Consider the following 15,202-nt stretch of genomic DNA (forward strand, 5'->3'; position numbering starts at 1 on the left):
TTTAATTGCTATTAAACCACACCGGGGGCTATGATAATTAGGAGTACCCATTTTGCAGGGGGCATGGGAGATGCCCACTAGACTTTATACTCTGCTGCTGCCCATCTCTGAGATTACCTCCTAGTTTAATGGGAATCTTGTTTTTAATATTTGTCCACTAACAAAACTGAACTTTTTTTTCTGACAACATTTTGATGCTTGATAGAAAGTCTTTTAAAGCCAGTATCAACAAGATTGTCAGGTTCAAGTCAAGTCAGTTCAAGTCAATAATTTCTCCCAATCAATTTGCTCTTAATGAATTGTGCAAGAATAGGCCACGTTGAAGAAGTCGTTAAGAGTTAGGTTGTAACAACTTTTTTTGAGGACATTTAATTGCTGCAGGAAAAGTGTACAGAAGGCTCAGCGCTTAAAAACTTAAATAAAGGCAGCACACCCAAAGGATAGGGCTCCCTCACAGGCCCTATAGGTATATAGGTATAAGGAAGGAGAGAAAGGTGCCACCACAGAGATAATATATAAAATGAAAAATAAGCAAAATATAGAAATAAACAATGGTATATAAAACAGAGACAGAACAATAAACATAATAATAGGTATATATATATATATATATATATATATATATATATATATATATATATATATATATATATATATATATATATATATTAAATAAAAATATATATATATATTTCCAGATCCCAGCACTCGATGTTCCCGGTCTTTTTGTGCTCCGGTGCACAATCTCCAACCAAAATATATATACCTATTAGAGAGCACTCTGGAGTCTTGATAAAGTAGATTCAAACTGCTGCTTTATTAAGCAAACACAGTGATAAACACAATAGTCGACGTTTCAGTCTATGCAGACTTTTTTCAAGACCGGTCTTGAAAAAAGTCTGCATAGACTGAAACGTCGACTATTGTGTTTATCACTGTGTTTGCTTAATAAATCAGCAGTTTGAATTTACTTTATCAAGACTCCAGAGTGCTCTCTACTAGATATATATATATATATAAGAACAGTCCAAAAAGAGTCCAGTGAAACCTTTGGATGAGAGAACAATCACAATTCTATCTGAGGTAGAGACATCTATGGAGTAGTGGGATCGAGGGGTTCGTGGGATCCGTATGAAAGAGAAAAGAAACTCTAATAGTGCAATAAAACACAAATAGGTAGCAGCCGATAAAAGAGGTCTATATGGACGTGAGTAGGACCAGGTGGAACTTGGACACACGTCTTTTTTCAGCCTATGTAACTATGTAACCAACAGCAAGCTAAAATGGGGAACAGATGTATGTCTAGTGTCTTAACTACACTTAACTACAAATGGCACTATATGTATGGAGATATGTGACAACACATGGGGTAAAAATATAGGGTAATATGATGAAAACTAATGTCGGGCAATACAAGGCTGAATAATTACATTGGAGAATTATAGCGTATATGGATGGATGTATTTATTAATTAATTTATTATGTATTCATAAAGTATTTTACCAGGAAGGATATACAATGTTTTCTCTCATTTTGAAGTATGTCCTTGGCCCTCAAACATTGCATTGTTTAAATAGGGTACAATATAATATTATTGATTTTAGGATTGTGATTTAAGCCGACAATGTACCAGATGGATTGTTGTCTGTCATAGATAAGGATTGCAGTAAAGTTAAACTAGCAAAATGTTTAATATTTATTTAATATACGTTTTACTTATCTCAAGATTTTGAGTCACCGATTTTTAAAGTCTATAAATACAAGTTAGAAAAAAATAATTTCTATTAAAAATGGTCTCAATGGATAGTGACATTAAAAGCAAATTGATATTTTATTTTCTAGACCAGGGGTCCCCAACCCAGTCCTCAAGTACTCCCTAACAGTCCCGGGTTTATGGATTACCAGTTGTGTCTAAGGTGTTTTTAGAAAAAAAAAAAAGAAACACTTTAGACACAACAGAGTAATCCCTAAATCCTAAACTGGTGGGGGTAATTGAGGACTGGGTTGGGAACCCCTGTTCTAGACTTCAAAAACATGTTTCTGGTGGTCACTTGGTTGACCTAATCTTTATAAAATAAAGTTTATAAATTAGTATGTATATCCAATGATTCCCGGGTTATATCGTTTCATACCTTGATGCTAACCTATCACTTCTTTAACTTTCAGCCATATATGAATGCTGGACATCTGGTAACCCTACTATTACTCTATATGCTCTCGTGTCTGCTAAACTACAACTGTCTACCTGATCTCTCAGTCTATTAAACACATGGGGTTTTGTTGCATGCTTACATAGATCCTGAAAAATGAAAATGTCCATCAGGTTCTGCCACTCATATTAATGTTGTTGATATTACTGTGCATATCACTGCTGCTATTACTGCTGTTTATCTCAAATAAGGTAAAAAAAAAAAGCTGCAGTGATTTCCAATTTTACTTCTAATTGGAAAAAAAAAATTTCTTGACTTGAGAATAGCAGTCAGGTAACCAGAAATATTAACTATTATGAGCTTGAATATTCTTGGGTGAGTTGTCTTTTTTGTTTATTGTTTATCTATTCAGAATCTAATAAAAAAAAAAACTATTTAGGTTTAGCAGAAAATTACCCACTTTATGTTTCTTATTATGTAGTTACCTTTCCTCTGCGCTATGTAAAATCTTCTCTTCAAGTCAAAATGGATGATCTCTTGTCCTGCCAACCTTATAACTTAATTTCTTCTAAATTATATTTTAAAAAAAAATTAAATAAAAAATAAATATATATATATATATATATATATATATATATATATATATATGTCCTAATGAAAGTTCGCAATATAGAAGTGAAACGTTGATTGAATTTTACTTATGGAAAGTACTTGTTGAAAATCAATAAAGAAAAAACTTTAGGTCCTGATGAAACTCCACTTAGGGGCTGAAAGGTCGACCACTGGATTTATTGGAATAAAGAACATTGATTTACTAAAACCTTGGAGTGCCAATATTTTTGTGCAATTATATTTCTCACGTGACCAGAGCACCAGTTACCATATATATTTTTGAGTTGGAGTGCAAGAGCTATATATTTATTTATTTTTTTTTTTTTTTTTTTTTTTTTTTTTTTTTATGAACACATATGTAATGTTTATAAAATCAGAGTAAATTAACATGTTCCATCTACATATGACAATTTACAGACAATAAATTTGAAAATATTTTTGGGTGGGCCACTGGAGGTTTATAACACTTTTATTACTCTGTGAATTGCTGTGGATGATAGTGCTTAAGGGGTTATCTTATCTAGTATATTGCTTTTTAATTTAAAAACAAATAAAGATTAACATCTTTCCCTCAGGATATACTTGAAAACTTCTGTTAACGAATTGTATCCATCCTTTAGAATATTTTAATATTATGTTGTTTTCTCATCTTCTGTGCAGAGTTCAGCAAATTATATTTTTTTAATTTATCATCATTTATTTTTATTAAGGCATGTTAGGTGTGCAAATGGTCATTAAGGGGTTATTTTTCAAGCATTATGTTTATTGGCAAGAAACTAAGTGCAATTCTAAAGGGAGTCATTTGTTTGTGGAACTGTCACATTCATAATCTATACATTTGCCACATTGAAGCCTGATCTATAATGATCTTGAATATGGTTGTAGAAACAATTGTGACACTTGGTGGCCTAGCTGTCTAGACTACTTGTACTGATGTCTGTCTTTTTTGTGTCACCTGTATTATGTATCCATATTTTAATTCTCATCTCTATGTTTGTAAATGAGCATTAGGAAACCTAATTCAAAAAAAATGTAAGAGGCAAAATGTATAAAACATTCTTTTAGTAAATAAGGGACACTGAATAGTAACATCTACACTATGAACATCTAGCCTCCTGATTTTCCAATATGAGATTTATGCTTCAATCCTATAATGACAATTAAAATGATAGGTAGGCCTCACACCAAGATGGAGCAGATGTTTGTTTTCTAAATAAATATATAGAAACAAATATATAGAAAAATATATAGAAATTAACATGACATGACAAAATTAAATATTCATGAGTGAGTTTCCTCTAGTCCACGTGGAGCAGGAAGTGTTTTTTGATTTATCACCAATCCTGGTTCATATTACAGAAATATTCTCCGATAGGGGTTTGTAGAATATCGTGCCCAATGCATTCTTCAGAGTTGTCTACTAGATTTCATTAGTTCAGGAGATATTATTTCACGCAACATTTTTTTTATTTTTTATTAATTGATATATTGTTGAAATGAAGAACTATTCGGTAATACACCACGATTTAAAAATATGATTTAACCTTGATGATGTTGTTATAATGGGAAGGCAGGTTTAAAAAATGTAACTATGACGGAAAAGTTCCGTCATGTGTCCTTAAAGGACCACTCTAGTGCCAGGAAAACATACTCGTTTTCCTGGCACTAGAGTACCCTGAGGGTGCCCCCACCCTCAGGGACCCCCTCCCGCCGGGCTCTGGAGAGAGGAAGGGGTTAAACTTACCTCTTTTTCCAGCGCCGGGCGGGGAGCTTTCCTCCTCCTCTCCATCTTGATCGCGACGTCATCGGCTGAATGCGCATGCGCGGCAGGAGCCGCGCTCGCATTCAGCCGGTCGCATAGGAAAGCATTTACAATGCTTTCCTATGGACGCTTGCGTGCTCTCACTGTGATTTTCACAGTGAGAAGCACGCAAGCGCCTCTAGCGGCAGTCAATGAGACAGCCACTAGAGGATTTGGAGGCTGGATTAACCCTCATTATAAACATAGCAGTTTCTCTGAAACTGCTATGTTTATAAAAAAAAGGGTTAATCCTAGAGGTACCTGGCACCCAGACCACTTCATTAAGCTGAAGTCGTCTGGGTGCCTAGAGTGGTCCTTTAAGGGATTAAAGGTACCTTATACATAAACATTACTAAACCATTACACCTAGCAGTTCAGAATTAATATAATAAATTGTGCAGTACTCTTTTTATTTAAAATACATTTTAAAAAAATCTATGATATCAAAACAAATTCTGCTTTAGGATGTATGGAGTCTTCTGTCCCTTTAAAGCAGGATCATTTTTTGCGACGTTTAGAGAAAAGTTAACAGATACTTCATTCTATTCCTTTGGCATTACTGACAACACTACAGTCATTCAATTACTCTCAAACTCATTTCCTTTGCTCCTAAGAAATTAAATCCATCTACTAATACTAGTGGATTATAGATTAACTACCTTCAATATTTTTCATACATTAGTGAAATATTAATGGAAACTAAATTCATGCATGCTAATAATAAATCAATTTGTAATTTGCTTAATCAGACTTTATATGTCTGGATTACATTGATGCATTGCAACATTGCTAAGCTGATATACGTCTTTGACTAGATCGTTATAAATACAGTCATTGCCCCCATTATAATTTGGTAAACCAAGGCTTCTAAAGGGAATACATTATTTAAAGGACCATTATAGTGCCAGGAAAACATACTTGTTTTCCTGGCTCTATAGGGTCCTTGGGTCCCCCTCACCCTCGGGGCCCCCCTCCCGCCGGGCTCTAGGGTGAGGAAGGGGTTAATCCCTTACCTTTTTTTCCAGCGCCGGGCTCCCTCGGCGCTGGGAAATCTCCTCCTCCTTTCCCGTTATCGGCTGAATGCGCATGTGCGGCACGAGCCGCACGCACATTCAGCCAGTCTCATAGGAAAGCATTCTCAATGCTTTCCTATGGACGCTGGTGTCTTCTCACTGTGAAAATCACAGTGAGAAGCGCGGAAGCGCCTCTAGCGGCTGTCAATGAGACAGCCACTAGAGGGTGGATTAACCCTAAAGTAAACACAGCAGTTTCCTAGATGGACCTGGCACCCAGCCCACTTCATTAAGCTGATGTGGTCTGGGTGCCTATAGTGGTTCTTTAAAGTGAGCTCTAAGAAAGCTACTAACATGGTACAATCTTGAAAGCCAAACGTAGCCGGCAAGCAAACTTTAAAGGCGAACATACAACATTAAATACATCATTGAATATTAGGTATACATTGTTTTAAAACATTTTTGATGAAATGCTCTGTTTTCCTTTAAATATATAGATGACATTTAGCAATAAACATTATAATCCAGTTCAATCTTGGCAAAACAAGGGGACCCATCCAAATGAAGAAAGAGAAACAGAAATATGTTGAATGTCAGGTGCAAAGGGCAGAGGTTATGATAATAATTGACAAGAGCCAAGGTGACAATAAAATAAGGAGATACAATAAAGTTTGGTGAATTTTAAGGCCTCTCATATAGAATAAGTAACCTATTGGTTATTACCTGCTATATATCTTATTTGAAGGATTGTATCCAACAAACTTGGAATTTAGGGACAAGTTTAAAGACAAATATGTGAAAAAGACATCTTAGGCTACTTCAAAGAGGCTCTTGGCCTGTGGAGGAGGTTTGGAAGAACAATATAACATGCCAAGAAATCCCCACTCATCTGGCCAATTAAATACATCATATCTATCAGGGGCGGACTGAGAACCCTCAGGGCCCACGGGCAAAATAAATCAAGGGCCCCCTTACAGGCCCCACCCATGCTCCGCAGCAAGCCCCACCCTTGTTCCGCCTCCAGCCACACCCTACACAATCTTTAGACACAAGGAACAAAGGTGCAATAATCCCCTCGAGGCCCCAGTAGAGACTACAATTGAGGGCTAATGGGCCATGGAGGGGGGTCTTTCTAGCAGAGGCTATCTCAGTGTCCTTTAGAGAGTGTGTTAGAAAGAATCCCCTCCAGGCCCCATTAGAGACTACAATGGAGTCTAATAGGCTTGGAAGGGGGTCTTTCTAGCAGAGACCAAACTTTCTAGCTGAGATAGCCTCTGCTGGAAACAGTCGCCTCCAGGCCCCAGTAGAGACTACAGTTGAGGGCTAATGGGCCACGGAGGGGAGGTCTTTCTAGCAGAGGCTATCTCAGTGTCCTTTAGAGAGTGTTAGAAAGAATCTACTCCAGGCCCCATTAGAGACTACAATGGAGTCTAATGGGGGCCTGGAGGGGGTTCTCTCCAACACTCTGGTTCCTATTTACAATATAGCAACACAACATAGCTTGCTGATACCTAGGCCAAGTTGGCTCCTCTTACCTTAATTACTGTTGCTGGCTGGCAGTCTGTGGGCTTGCTGGAAGGCTGTGGGCTTGCTGGCTGCGGCTGGCAGGCTGTGGCTTCCTGGCAGGCTGTGGGCTTGCTGGCTACTGCCAGCAGGCTGTGGGCTTGCTGGCTACTGCCGGCAGGCTGTGGGCTTGCTGGCTACTGCCGGCAATCTGTGGCTTGCTGGCTGCAGCTGGCAGGCTGCGACTTGCTGGCTGCGGCTGGCAGGCTGTGGCTTGCTGGCTACGACTGGCATGCTGTGGGCATGCTGGCTGTAAGCCTGTGGCTTGCTGTAGGTCTGTGGGCTGGCTACTGGACTGTGGCTGGCTGCTGGCCTGGCTGGCTAACTGGTGGCCTGTTGGCTGGCTAACTGGTGGCCTGTGGGCTGGCTGTCTATTGCCCTGGCTGGCCTTTGGGCTGGCTGGTGGCCTGTGCTGGCTGGTGGCCTGTGGGCTGGCTGGCTGGCCTGCCTGTGGGCTGGCTGGCTGGCTACGGGGGCACGTGTAGATTTTTTAAAGAAATAATCCATGCACAATAACCACTGCTGCTCTGTGTAGTGGTTATGGTGCCAGGAGGGCTGGGACCCCCTCCAAGAGTAAGTAGGCAAACCGTTTAAGAACAGTTTGAAAACTTACCTGGGGTCTGCTGGGATATGGGGCTGTAGTAGTGTATAGGAGCAGTAGTGCAATGTGTGAGGGGTGCAGTGTGTGTGTGTGAATGGTTCAGTGTGTGTGTGTGGGGGGGGTGTAGTGTGTGAATGTGTAGGGTGTGTGTGGCAATGTTAGTATGGGTGGCTGTGTATGGGGGTTTGTGTGTATATGGGTGGGCAGTGTGTGTGTGAGGCAATGTGTGTAAATGTGTATGGTGTGTATGGGGGGCAGTGTGTATGTATTGGGGCAGTGTGTGAATGTGTATGGTGTGTGTGTGGGGGAAGTGAGTGAATGTGTATGGTGTGTGTGTATGGGGCTAGAGTTCACTCTCACTACTGCAACCACCAGGAATCCCTGGAGGTCGCAGTGTTGAGAGTGAACTCTAGCCCGTAGCTCCAGGGCTAGAGTTCACTCTCGTGAGAGCCGGAGCGTTGCCGTGATAACTGCTGCAATGCTCTGTGCTCGCGTGAGAAGGACCCAGAGGAGCTGCAGGCTAAGCTCCCAGGTCCTCTCTTCCTCCCTCCCCTGCCGGCTGCCTGCACGGTGTCTGCAGACCAGGGAGAGAGATCGGCCAGGGGGGATCCACCAATGATATATACAGCCCCTCTGTGTGCCTTTTTGTCTCCCCCAGTCCCTCTGTATCTTTCTTTCTCTGCCTCACTGCTCCTCTGTGTCCATGTCTCCCCTCTCCTTCCCTGTCTCTCTTCCCCCTCTGCCTCTTTCTCCCCCTCCCCTTGTGTGTGTCTCTCCTTTCTCCCTGTGTCTCTCGTCCCCTCTGTCTCTTTCTCCCCCCTGTCCCTGTGTCTCTCTCTACCCCACATCTCTCTTCCCCTCTGTCTCTTTCTCCCCTCTCCACCATCTCTCTATTCCCCCTCTTTCTCCCCCTGTGTCTCACTCTTCCCCGTCTCTTTCTCCCTCCTTTCCCTGTGTCACTCTCTCCCCACCCCCCTCTGTCTCTTTCCTTCCCCTCCCCCTGTGTCTCTCTATTTTCCCACTGTCTCTTTCTTCCCTCTTTATTTAATTTCCCCCTCCCATTTACCGACAGAAGACAGAGGGGGCCAGCCGGGGTACATGCTGGAGCCGCCGGGCCGGGTGGCAGCCTCGCCGGTCCAGCGGCACTCCTGCCCTGTCACTAACGCTGAGGACAGAAGGAGGGAGGAGCATGTCTCTCTCTCATGCTCCTTTGCGGTTCCCACAATTCCCAGCATAGGATGTGAAAACCGCAAGGGAGAATGAGAGAGACATGCTCCTCCCTCCTTCCATCCTCAGCATTACTTACAGGACAGGAGTGCCGCCGGACCGGCGAGGCTGCCACCCGGCCCGGCGGCTCCAGCATGTACCCCGGCCGGCCCCCTCAGTGTGCCACCGGACCGGCCACCCGGCGGCACCTACCACAGTCCCCAGATGCCGCGGCCGCGGTGGGACAATCTGGCCCTGCCGCCGGGCCCCCTGATGGTGGCACTGGCGGCGGGCCCCCCTCCCGGCCGGGCCCTCGGACCATGTCCGAAGTGCCCGACCGGTCAGTCCGCCCCTGATATCTATATACAAGTAACGTAGAAAGAAACCCAATGTATGTTGTCCTGCATTATTGTTTTTTTACCAGGAGCTTTTGAATGAGACAGTTGTCTCAATGTTATGCATGTCCCTTTACTCAACTCTTCCAGTGGTTTAAGGTTTCTTCTGCTACTCATGATTTTGATACCTTTTGAGGTTCTATATTATCGGTAGAACTGTTACTCATATAATGATTTAAATATGAATGGAATTATTTTGTATCCACAGGTAAAGGTTTCATCCACTGAAAGAGAAAAACGGGCATACGAATTCTATTATTTGTACAAAATGCCAGTTTTAAAGAAAGAATCCCTGGAGAAAACCGCAGACAAAAGTTGTGAAGATGCAGAGGTAGAGAAATATTTCCATATACTTGAGAACCCGTTATTAAAATGGTTGATGTTTAATTTTCTAGTTAGCAAAAGCTATCTGAGAAATTGCTTTGCTATGTTTAAGTTCAAATAAAGGCTGGAGTAAATACGAGTGTGTGTGTGTGTGTGTGTGCGTTTTCGATATGACTATTGTGTGCTATGAATTTTAACCTCATAGTGTTCAGGACAAACTTATTTTTACTATATATACCTGAGCCATCCGCACAACTATTGTCTTTAAATGTCATATATTAAGTATGACATTTAAAGGCAAGGGTTGTGTGGCTGACCCAGTCTTGACAATAAGTCTTGATCAACTAGCCCAGCACAGATACCCGAGTTGTGTCATTGTGTGTGAGTGTCTGTGTGTGTTGGGCTAGTTGATCAAGACTTATTGTCAAGATTGGGCTATCCAAACAATATTTAATAGAAGACAATCATAAATGCATGTGTGTCCCTTTAATGTTCACTGCAAAACTGCCATGTTTATAAAATAGAAAGTGCTCTGAAGTCCTTTAGCAGAATTCTTTTATATATGGCATCAATCAATTCAAAACTCATAAATTCTGCCTATTTTTTTTTTTTTTTAACTCGTCCTTGTTTGTGATAACACACCATAAGACTTCATTCAGTTTGGGTACAAATAATTAATGAGCAGAGGATGTGATACAAGATGTGAACTATTCAAAAGATGGCAAATACAGAGCATATTCAGTGTGAATGGTATCAGATCAGCTGATGTCAGGGGCTATGACTAAGTGCCGGTAAGAATGGAATGCACTAAGCAAGTCGTCTAAGTTATAGAATAACGGTTTTTTTTTTGCTGTGCATTGGCACACCAGATTTTTGGTCTTCTCATTAGCAGGAGTCACTGCGTTCTCCTATTTGCTACAGTCATCATTGCAGTTTCATGATATCCCTATCCTTTTCCAACATGTTTGAGTAATAGCTAGAAATGTTTTGCTTGTATGATTCACTGTAATCTTAAACAAGGAAGGGTATTTTGCCATTTGTACTATTATATGAATTTGACACAGCTTTGCTTTGTTTCCCTTTAACTGCCCATTCCTGCCGATAGATGTTTAGACTGATCAATGCACTTCTTCCAATACTACTTACTCAAACAAAGGAAGGTGCATAGTATACAATTGCATTATCTTGCTAGGTGAAACCTTGCATATATTCAGTAGTGTATTTACGTTTTTTTGCTGTCCTAATGTGTATAGTATGTGTGAATAAAAATGCATGCACACAATGTTGATGAAAGAATATCTGTATGTATGTGTTATTTGTGGTTACATCACACATTCACATACACATGGCGAATACATTACAAGCCACACATACATATACATAACCAGCTACACACATAAACACAAAAAACACTCATATTAATGCATACATGGGTTGTGGCTTAACTGCTGAGGAAGATGCTTAGGTTTGGAGCTCCTTGACAGCACAGCACGACTTTAGGTTGATTGATCAAAACCTGCTAATATGGGGTTCCCAGACCAGCAAAGCCAATATTCATCTTCTCTACTCCAATATTTAGTAAGTCGAGCCTCCAATGAATTACATATGAGAACCCTGTCTTGGAACTCTACTGATCCACTTCAACAGGTTCAGAAAGCATCTTGGAGGCTATATATATCAGAGTTGACCCTAGACAATGTGGACTTAGCAACCTTGGAAAAAGCAGACTTAAAAGAAGATTGGAAGGCTGGAAACAGCAATCTGCAGAATGCTATGACAGCAAAATTATACCTCATAAGGACAAGCAAACAAGGCCTCATCACAGGTGAAACATTGAGAGGGAGATCAAGATAACTTGCTTCTGGCACAGGCCACCAGTATTTCCACCTAGGTGCTGCAAACCTCACGATTAATGTGCATGGTACTACACACGGAGTACATAGATGATTGCAACCACCATTAGGTACATAAAATCAACCACTGTATTTTTAACAACTTCGCTTTATGTAGGAAATGTTCTTTATCTGTAAGATAATTTTAAAGTTATTGTACAGATAGGGAAAAGGTGAGTCACTGGGACTGAGATGCAAGTGGATCTATGAAGGGGGAGCACCAGGAGGTGTGCTGCACATTATGCCATTCATCATCCTTTAGGTCATCCCTGGACAATACAGTAATATCAAAATATTCAAATATTTTAAACGATCCAAATATATTAAATCATTTGAAAAGCTCATCCAAAAATATCAAGGCTGTAATTTGGCAGTAGCCCTCTTGAAATGTAGTTCTAAAGCTGGTTTGGTGGGTGCTTTCAAGTAGGACATAGATCAGAGAGACAAATGGAGAACAATTTATGTTTTGGAGCATCTAAGGTCTGCTGCTTTTCTGTGCTAATTCAGATGTCAGCAGAGGCCATGAGGGGGTGTCATTTAATAGTTCACCCTTCAGACAGTGTGGAATCTCAGTTTTTCTCTCTCCCACATGGTGCACTCCAGATTCCCCTTCCCAGAAGATCTACTGGGGTGTCACTGACCTTCAGTTAGAAAGATGAATCAGGATGAAGTCACTGATTTCCAGTAAAATTGGGAAAATAAATCAAGATGATGAATTACAGAATCTGCAGCACAACTCCTCAGCCACAGTACATACAGAGCTACTTCTTCTGTTGGCTATGTAAAAGTCAGAGGGGCAATCAGTCAGTGTGAAAAGACACACTCACACACACTGACGGCACACACACTCAGTGACAGACACACACACTCACTGACAGACACAGTGACTGACACACACACACACTCACAGACACACACACCGATATACATACACACACACATCACCTGACAGACACACTCATACCCCCAGCACTCACAAATTATTATCATTGGGAGAACTGGAGTGGATTCCTCACCTGGGGTCCAGTGGGGCTGCAGGGGCTGCTTGCACTACTGGACAGGCAGGGAGCGAACAGCAGAGTAGGCAGCGAGGGAGCTCTGATCTTTCTGTTCAGCTCCCTCGCGCGCCGCTTAGTGATGCCAGAAGCCAGTCTGACGTCATATTCCATCTCCCAGCATGTTTGAGTGGCGCACGATGGAGCTGAGCAGTAAGAGCTCAGACTACAGTACTCCCTTGCCTCCCAACCGCAAATCAAGCTGCCGCCTTCCTCTGGGGTGCCCAATGGTGGCCAACCGGCCAGCTCTTGGGCCCCCCAGGACATGAGGCTAACAAGACATCTGATGGGGCATTTGGGGGCAGCTTTTTTTTTTTAGACATATTTAGCTGATAGTATGATTGTCTGCTGTATTCTTGTATTTCTTTATGGAGGTTCGGGAGTGAGATTGTCAGGTTGGATAATGTGAGGAGAATGTCATCTGCGAATAGGTTTAGTTTGTATTCTTTGTTGCCTACGATGATCCCCTTGATGTCCTGGTTGCTACAGATAGCTATTGCCAGCGGTTACAGCGCTAGCACATAAAGCAATGGGGAAAGGGGACAGCCCTGACGTGTTCCATTTGTGATTGTGAATGCAGTGGAACTGAAGCACGAGTTCAATACCGTTGCTCAAGGGGAACTGTGAAGGGCCTTGACCATGTTCAAGAAGTTAGGTGGGAAGCCGTATCGTGTCAACACTATGTGTAAAAAGCGCCAATTGAGTCTATCGAACACCAATTTCAGCATCAAGTGAGAGCAGTGTGCTCTTTGGATCGGTTGAAGTAATGGAGGATAACACTTTTCGCGAATTATCTTGGCCTTGTCTCCCGGATATGAACCCAAACTGATCTGTAGTGACCAGGCTGGGCAGTAATCATTTTAGCCTTTCTGCGTATAATTTGGCGCCTGCGTTTAACAGGGAAATTGGTCTGAAATTTGGGCATAGTGTTAGTGATTTCCCGGGTTTGGGGAGGGTGAGGATGTGGGCTGCTAGAAATTCTCATGGTAGTGACCCCATCTGAGTAACTAGATTAAAGGCTTGTATTACATATGGGCTCAGAATAGATTTAAAAGTAGCGTAGTATAAGTTCGTGAGGCCTTCTAGACCTGCGGCGTTCCCGGCTTCTATAAGTTGTGTTATCTTGTGGGTTGAGATTGGACCAGTGAGGTGTGTGATTTGGTGTTCTTGAATCTTAGGTGAGTTAAGTTTATTCAAGTAACTTTATAGTTTATTTTAACATAATATCAGTCACGTACTTTCTTAGAAGACAGTAACTGAAGTAGAGTTCTGTAGAGTTTGTATGGTTTCAATTAACATTTGCTATATATAGAGCAAAACACATCTGTAGTGGAGCTCCCTGTACCTCCACCAACGATCGTTTCCTAACTGGAACCAGGCAAACCTGAAGCGCTTCTGCCCCAGTCGCTCCGACTGGAGCCTCTACATCCTGGAACAAGATGGGGGACTAGCTCTATTCCCTCCCAGGACAGGACGACACACAGTCCTAGGAGCTGTAGTCCTTACAAGGACCTTCCCCCGCCGAATCCTCCACGAGATGGAACAAGGTGCTGAGCAGTGGTTAGCCCTTTCCCCTCAGCTAGACAACACATAGTTCTGGGAGTGCAACTGATTTCAATGAGCCAAAACTGGGCCTTTAATGCACACACCCCAGCATTGGGTCTCCATGGTATTCAACACAAGCCCCTCCCAGGAATCTCTAGGCCTGGGAGATAATTAAAGGCCGGTAAGCTAATTATCTCCCAGGAACAAAACATAAAAGTATGCCAAAACATAAATAACCATACAATAACCCCACATATTATACATTCCAAAATAGCCCTGATCTGAGCGCCCAAGTTGTCCAAAAAGATCCATGCAGTGTAGGGGAAATGCCACCGTTTCAAAGTTCTGACCAGCCGCACATGTGGTCCTATGCCCAAAATAGTTCCAGGGTGTTTGGTGCTTTTGCCGGTCAACTTTCGGGAGCTCCTGCGTCCGAAATACAGGGTGCTCTCAGGTAGCATTTGTTCTCCTTAGTCTCAGGCACCTTCCCTCCAAAAAGCACTCTCCTGGCGAGTTGCAAAGTTGTTCAAAACCCGGGACCAAGTTGCCCGGGAACCGCACGGTCACCTCATGCTGAAAACAGTTCCAACTCATTCGCGGTTAAGTACCACTGAGTTGACCAGGGACCAACGAAGTCCTCATGCCGAAATTAGTTCCATAGTGGTCGCAGCTAAGTACCGCTGAGGACCATTTGTGGGTTTGATTCATGCGAACGGCCACCAGAGAGCTAGCGTTTGGTTCCATTCGAATGAAGGGAAGGTGCCAAACCAGGGGCACCCAGGGAAAGCTGCTAATGGCAGCTGGGCAGGGTAACTCCCAAACGGTGTCTCATACCTGGACCATATTCGATGGGCAGGAGGCCAGCTTCTATACTCCTCCAGGAGTTCATTGCTAACGTACGTGGTAAGGAGCGTTTGTTAAAATATCATTATAATAAATATGAGCTTTTTTGGAGGGAGGGGGGGAATTACTTCACACTAGAGTGGTGACGGGTAGTTCGTTTTTGATACACAGATAGCACTATGAAGTGATTTAAGGATACAGT

The 15,202-nt window shown here is 42.2% G+C and overlaps 1 protein-coding gene across 1 annotated transcript in view; it reads left to right on the forward strand.

The window, feature by feature from the left end:
• CHAT (choline O-acetyltransferase) overlaps positions 1-15,202 on the forward strand; it is a 93,255-nt gene that overhangs the window by 3,993 nt on the left and 74,060 nt on the right. The window contains exon 2 of the mRNA XM_063434645.1: positions 9,550-9,672. Coding sequence (XP_063290715.1) covers positions 9,610-9,672 — 63 coding nt within the window. The 5' untranslated portion in view covers positions 9,550-9,609. The remainder of the gene's footprint in view (positions 1-9,549; positions 9,673-15,202) is intronic.

The sequence above is a fragment of the Pelobates fuscus genome, chromosome 10 (genome assembly GCF_036172605.1).
Source record: "Pelobates fuscus isolate aPelFus1 chromosome 10, aPelFus1.pri, whole genome shotgun sequence".
NCBI classification, from domain to species: domain Eukaryota; kingdom Metazoa; phylum Chordata; class Amphibia; order Anura; family Pelobatidae; genus Pelobates; species Pelobates fuscus.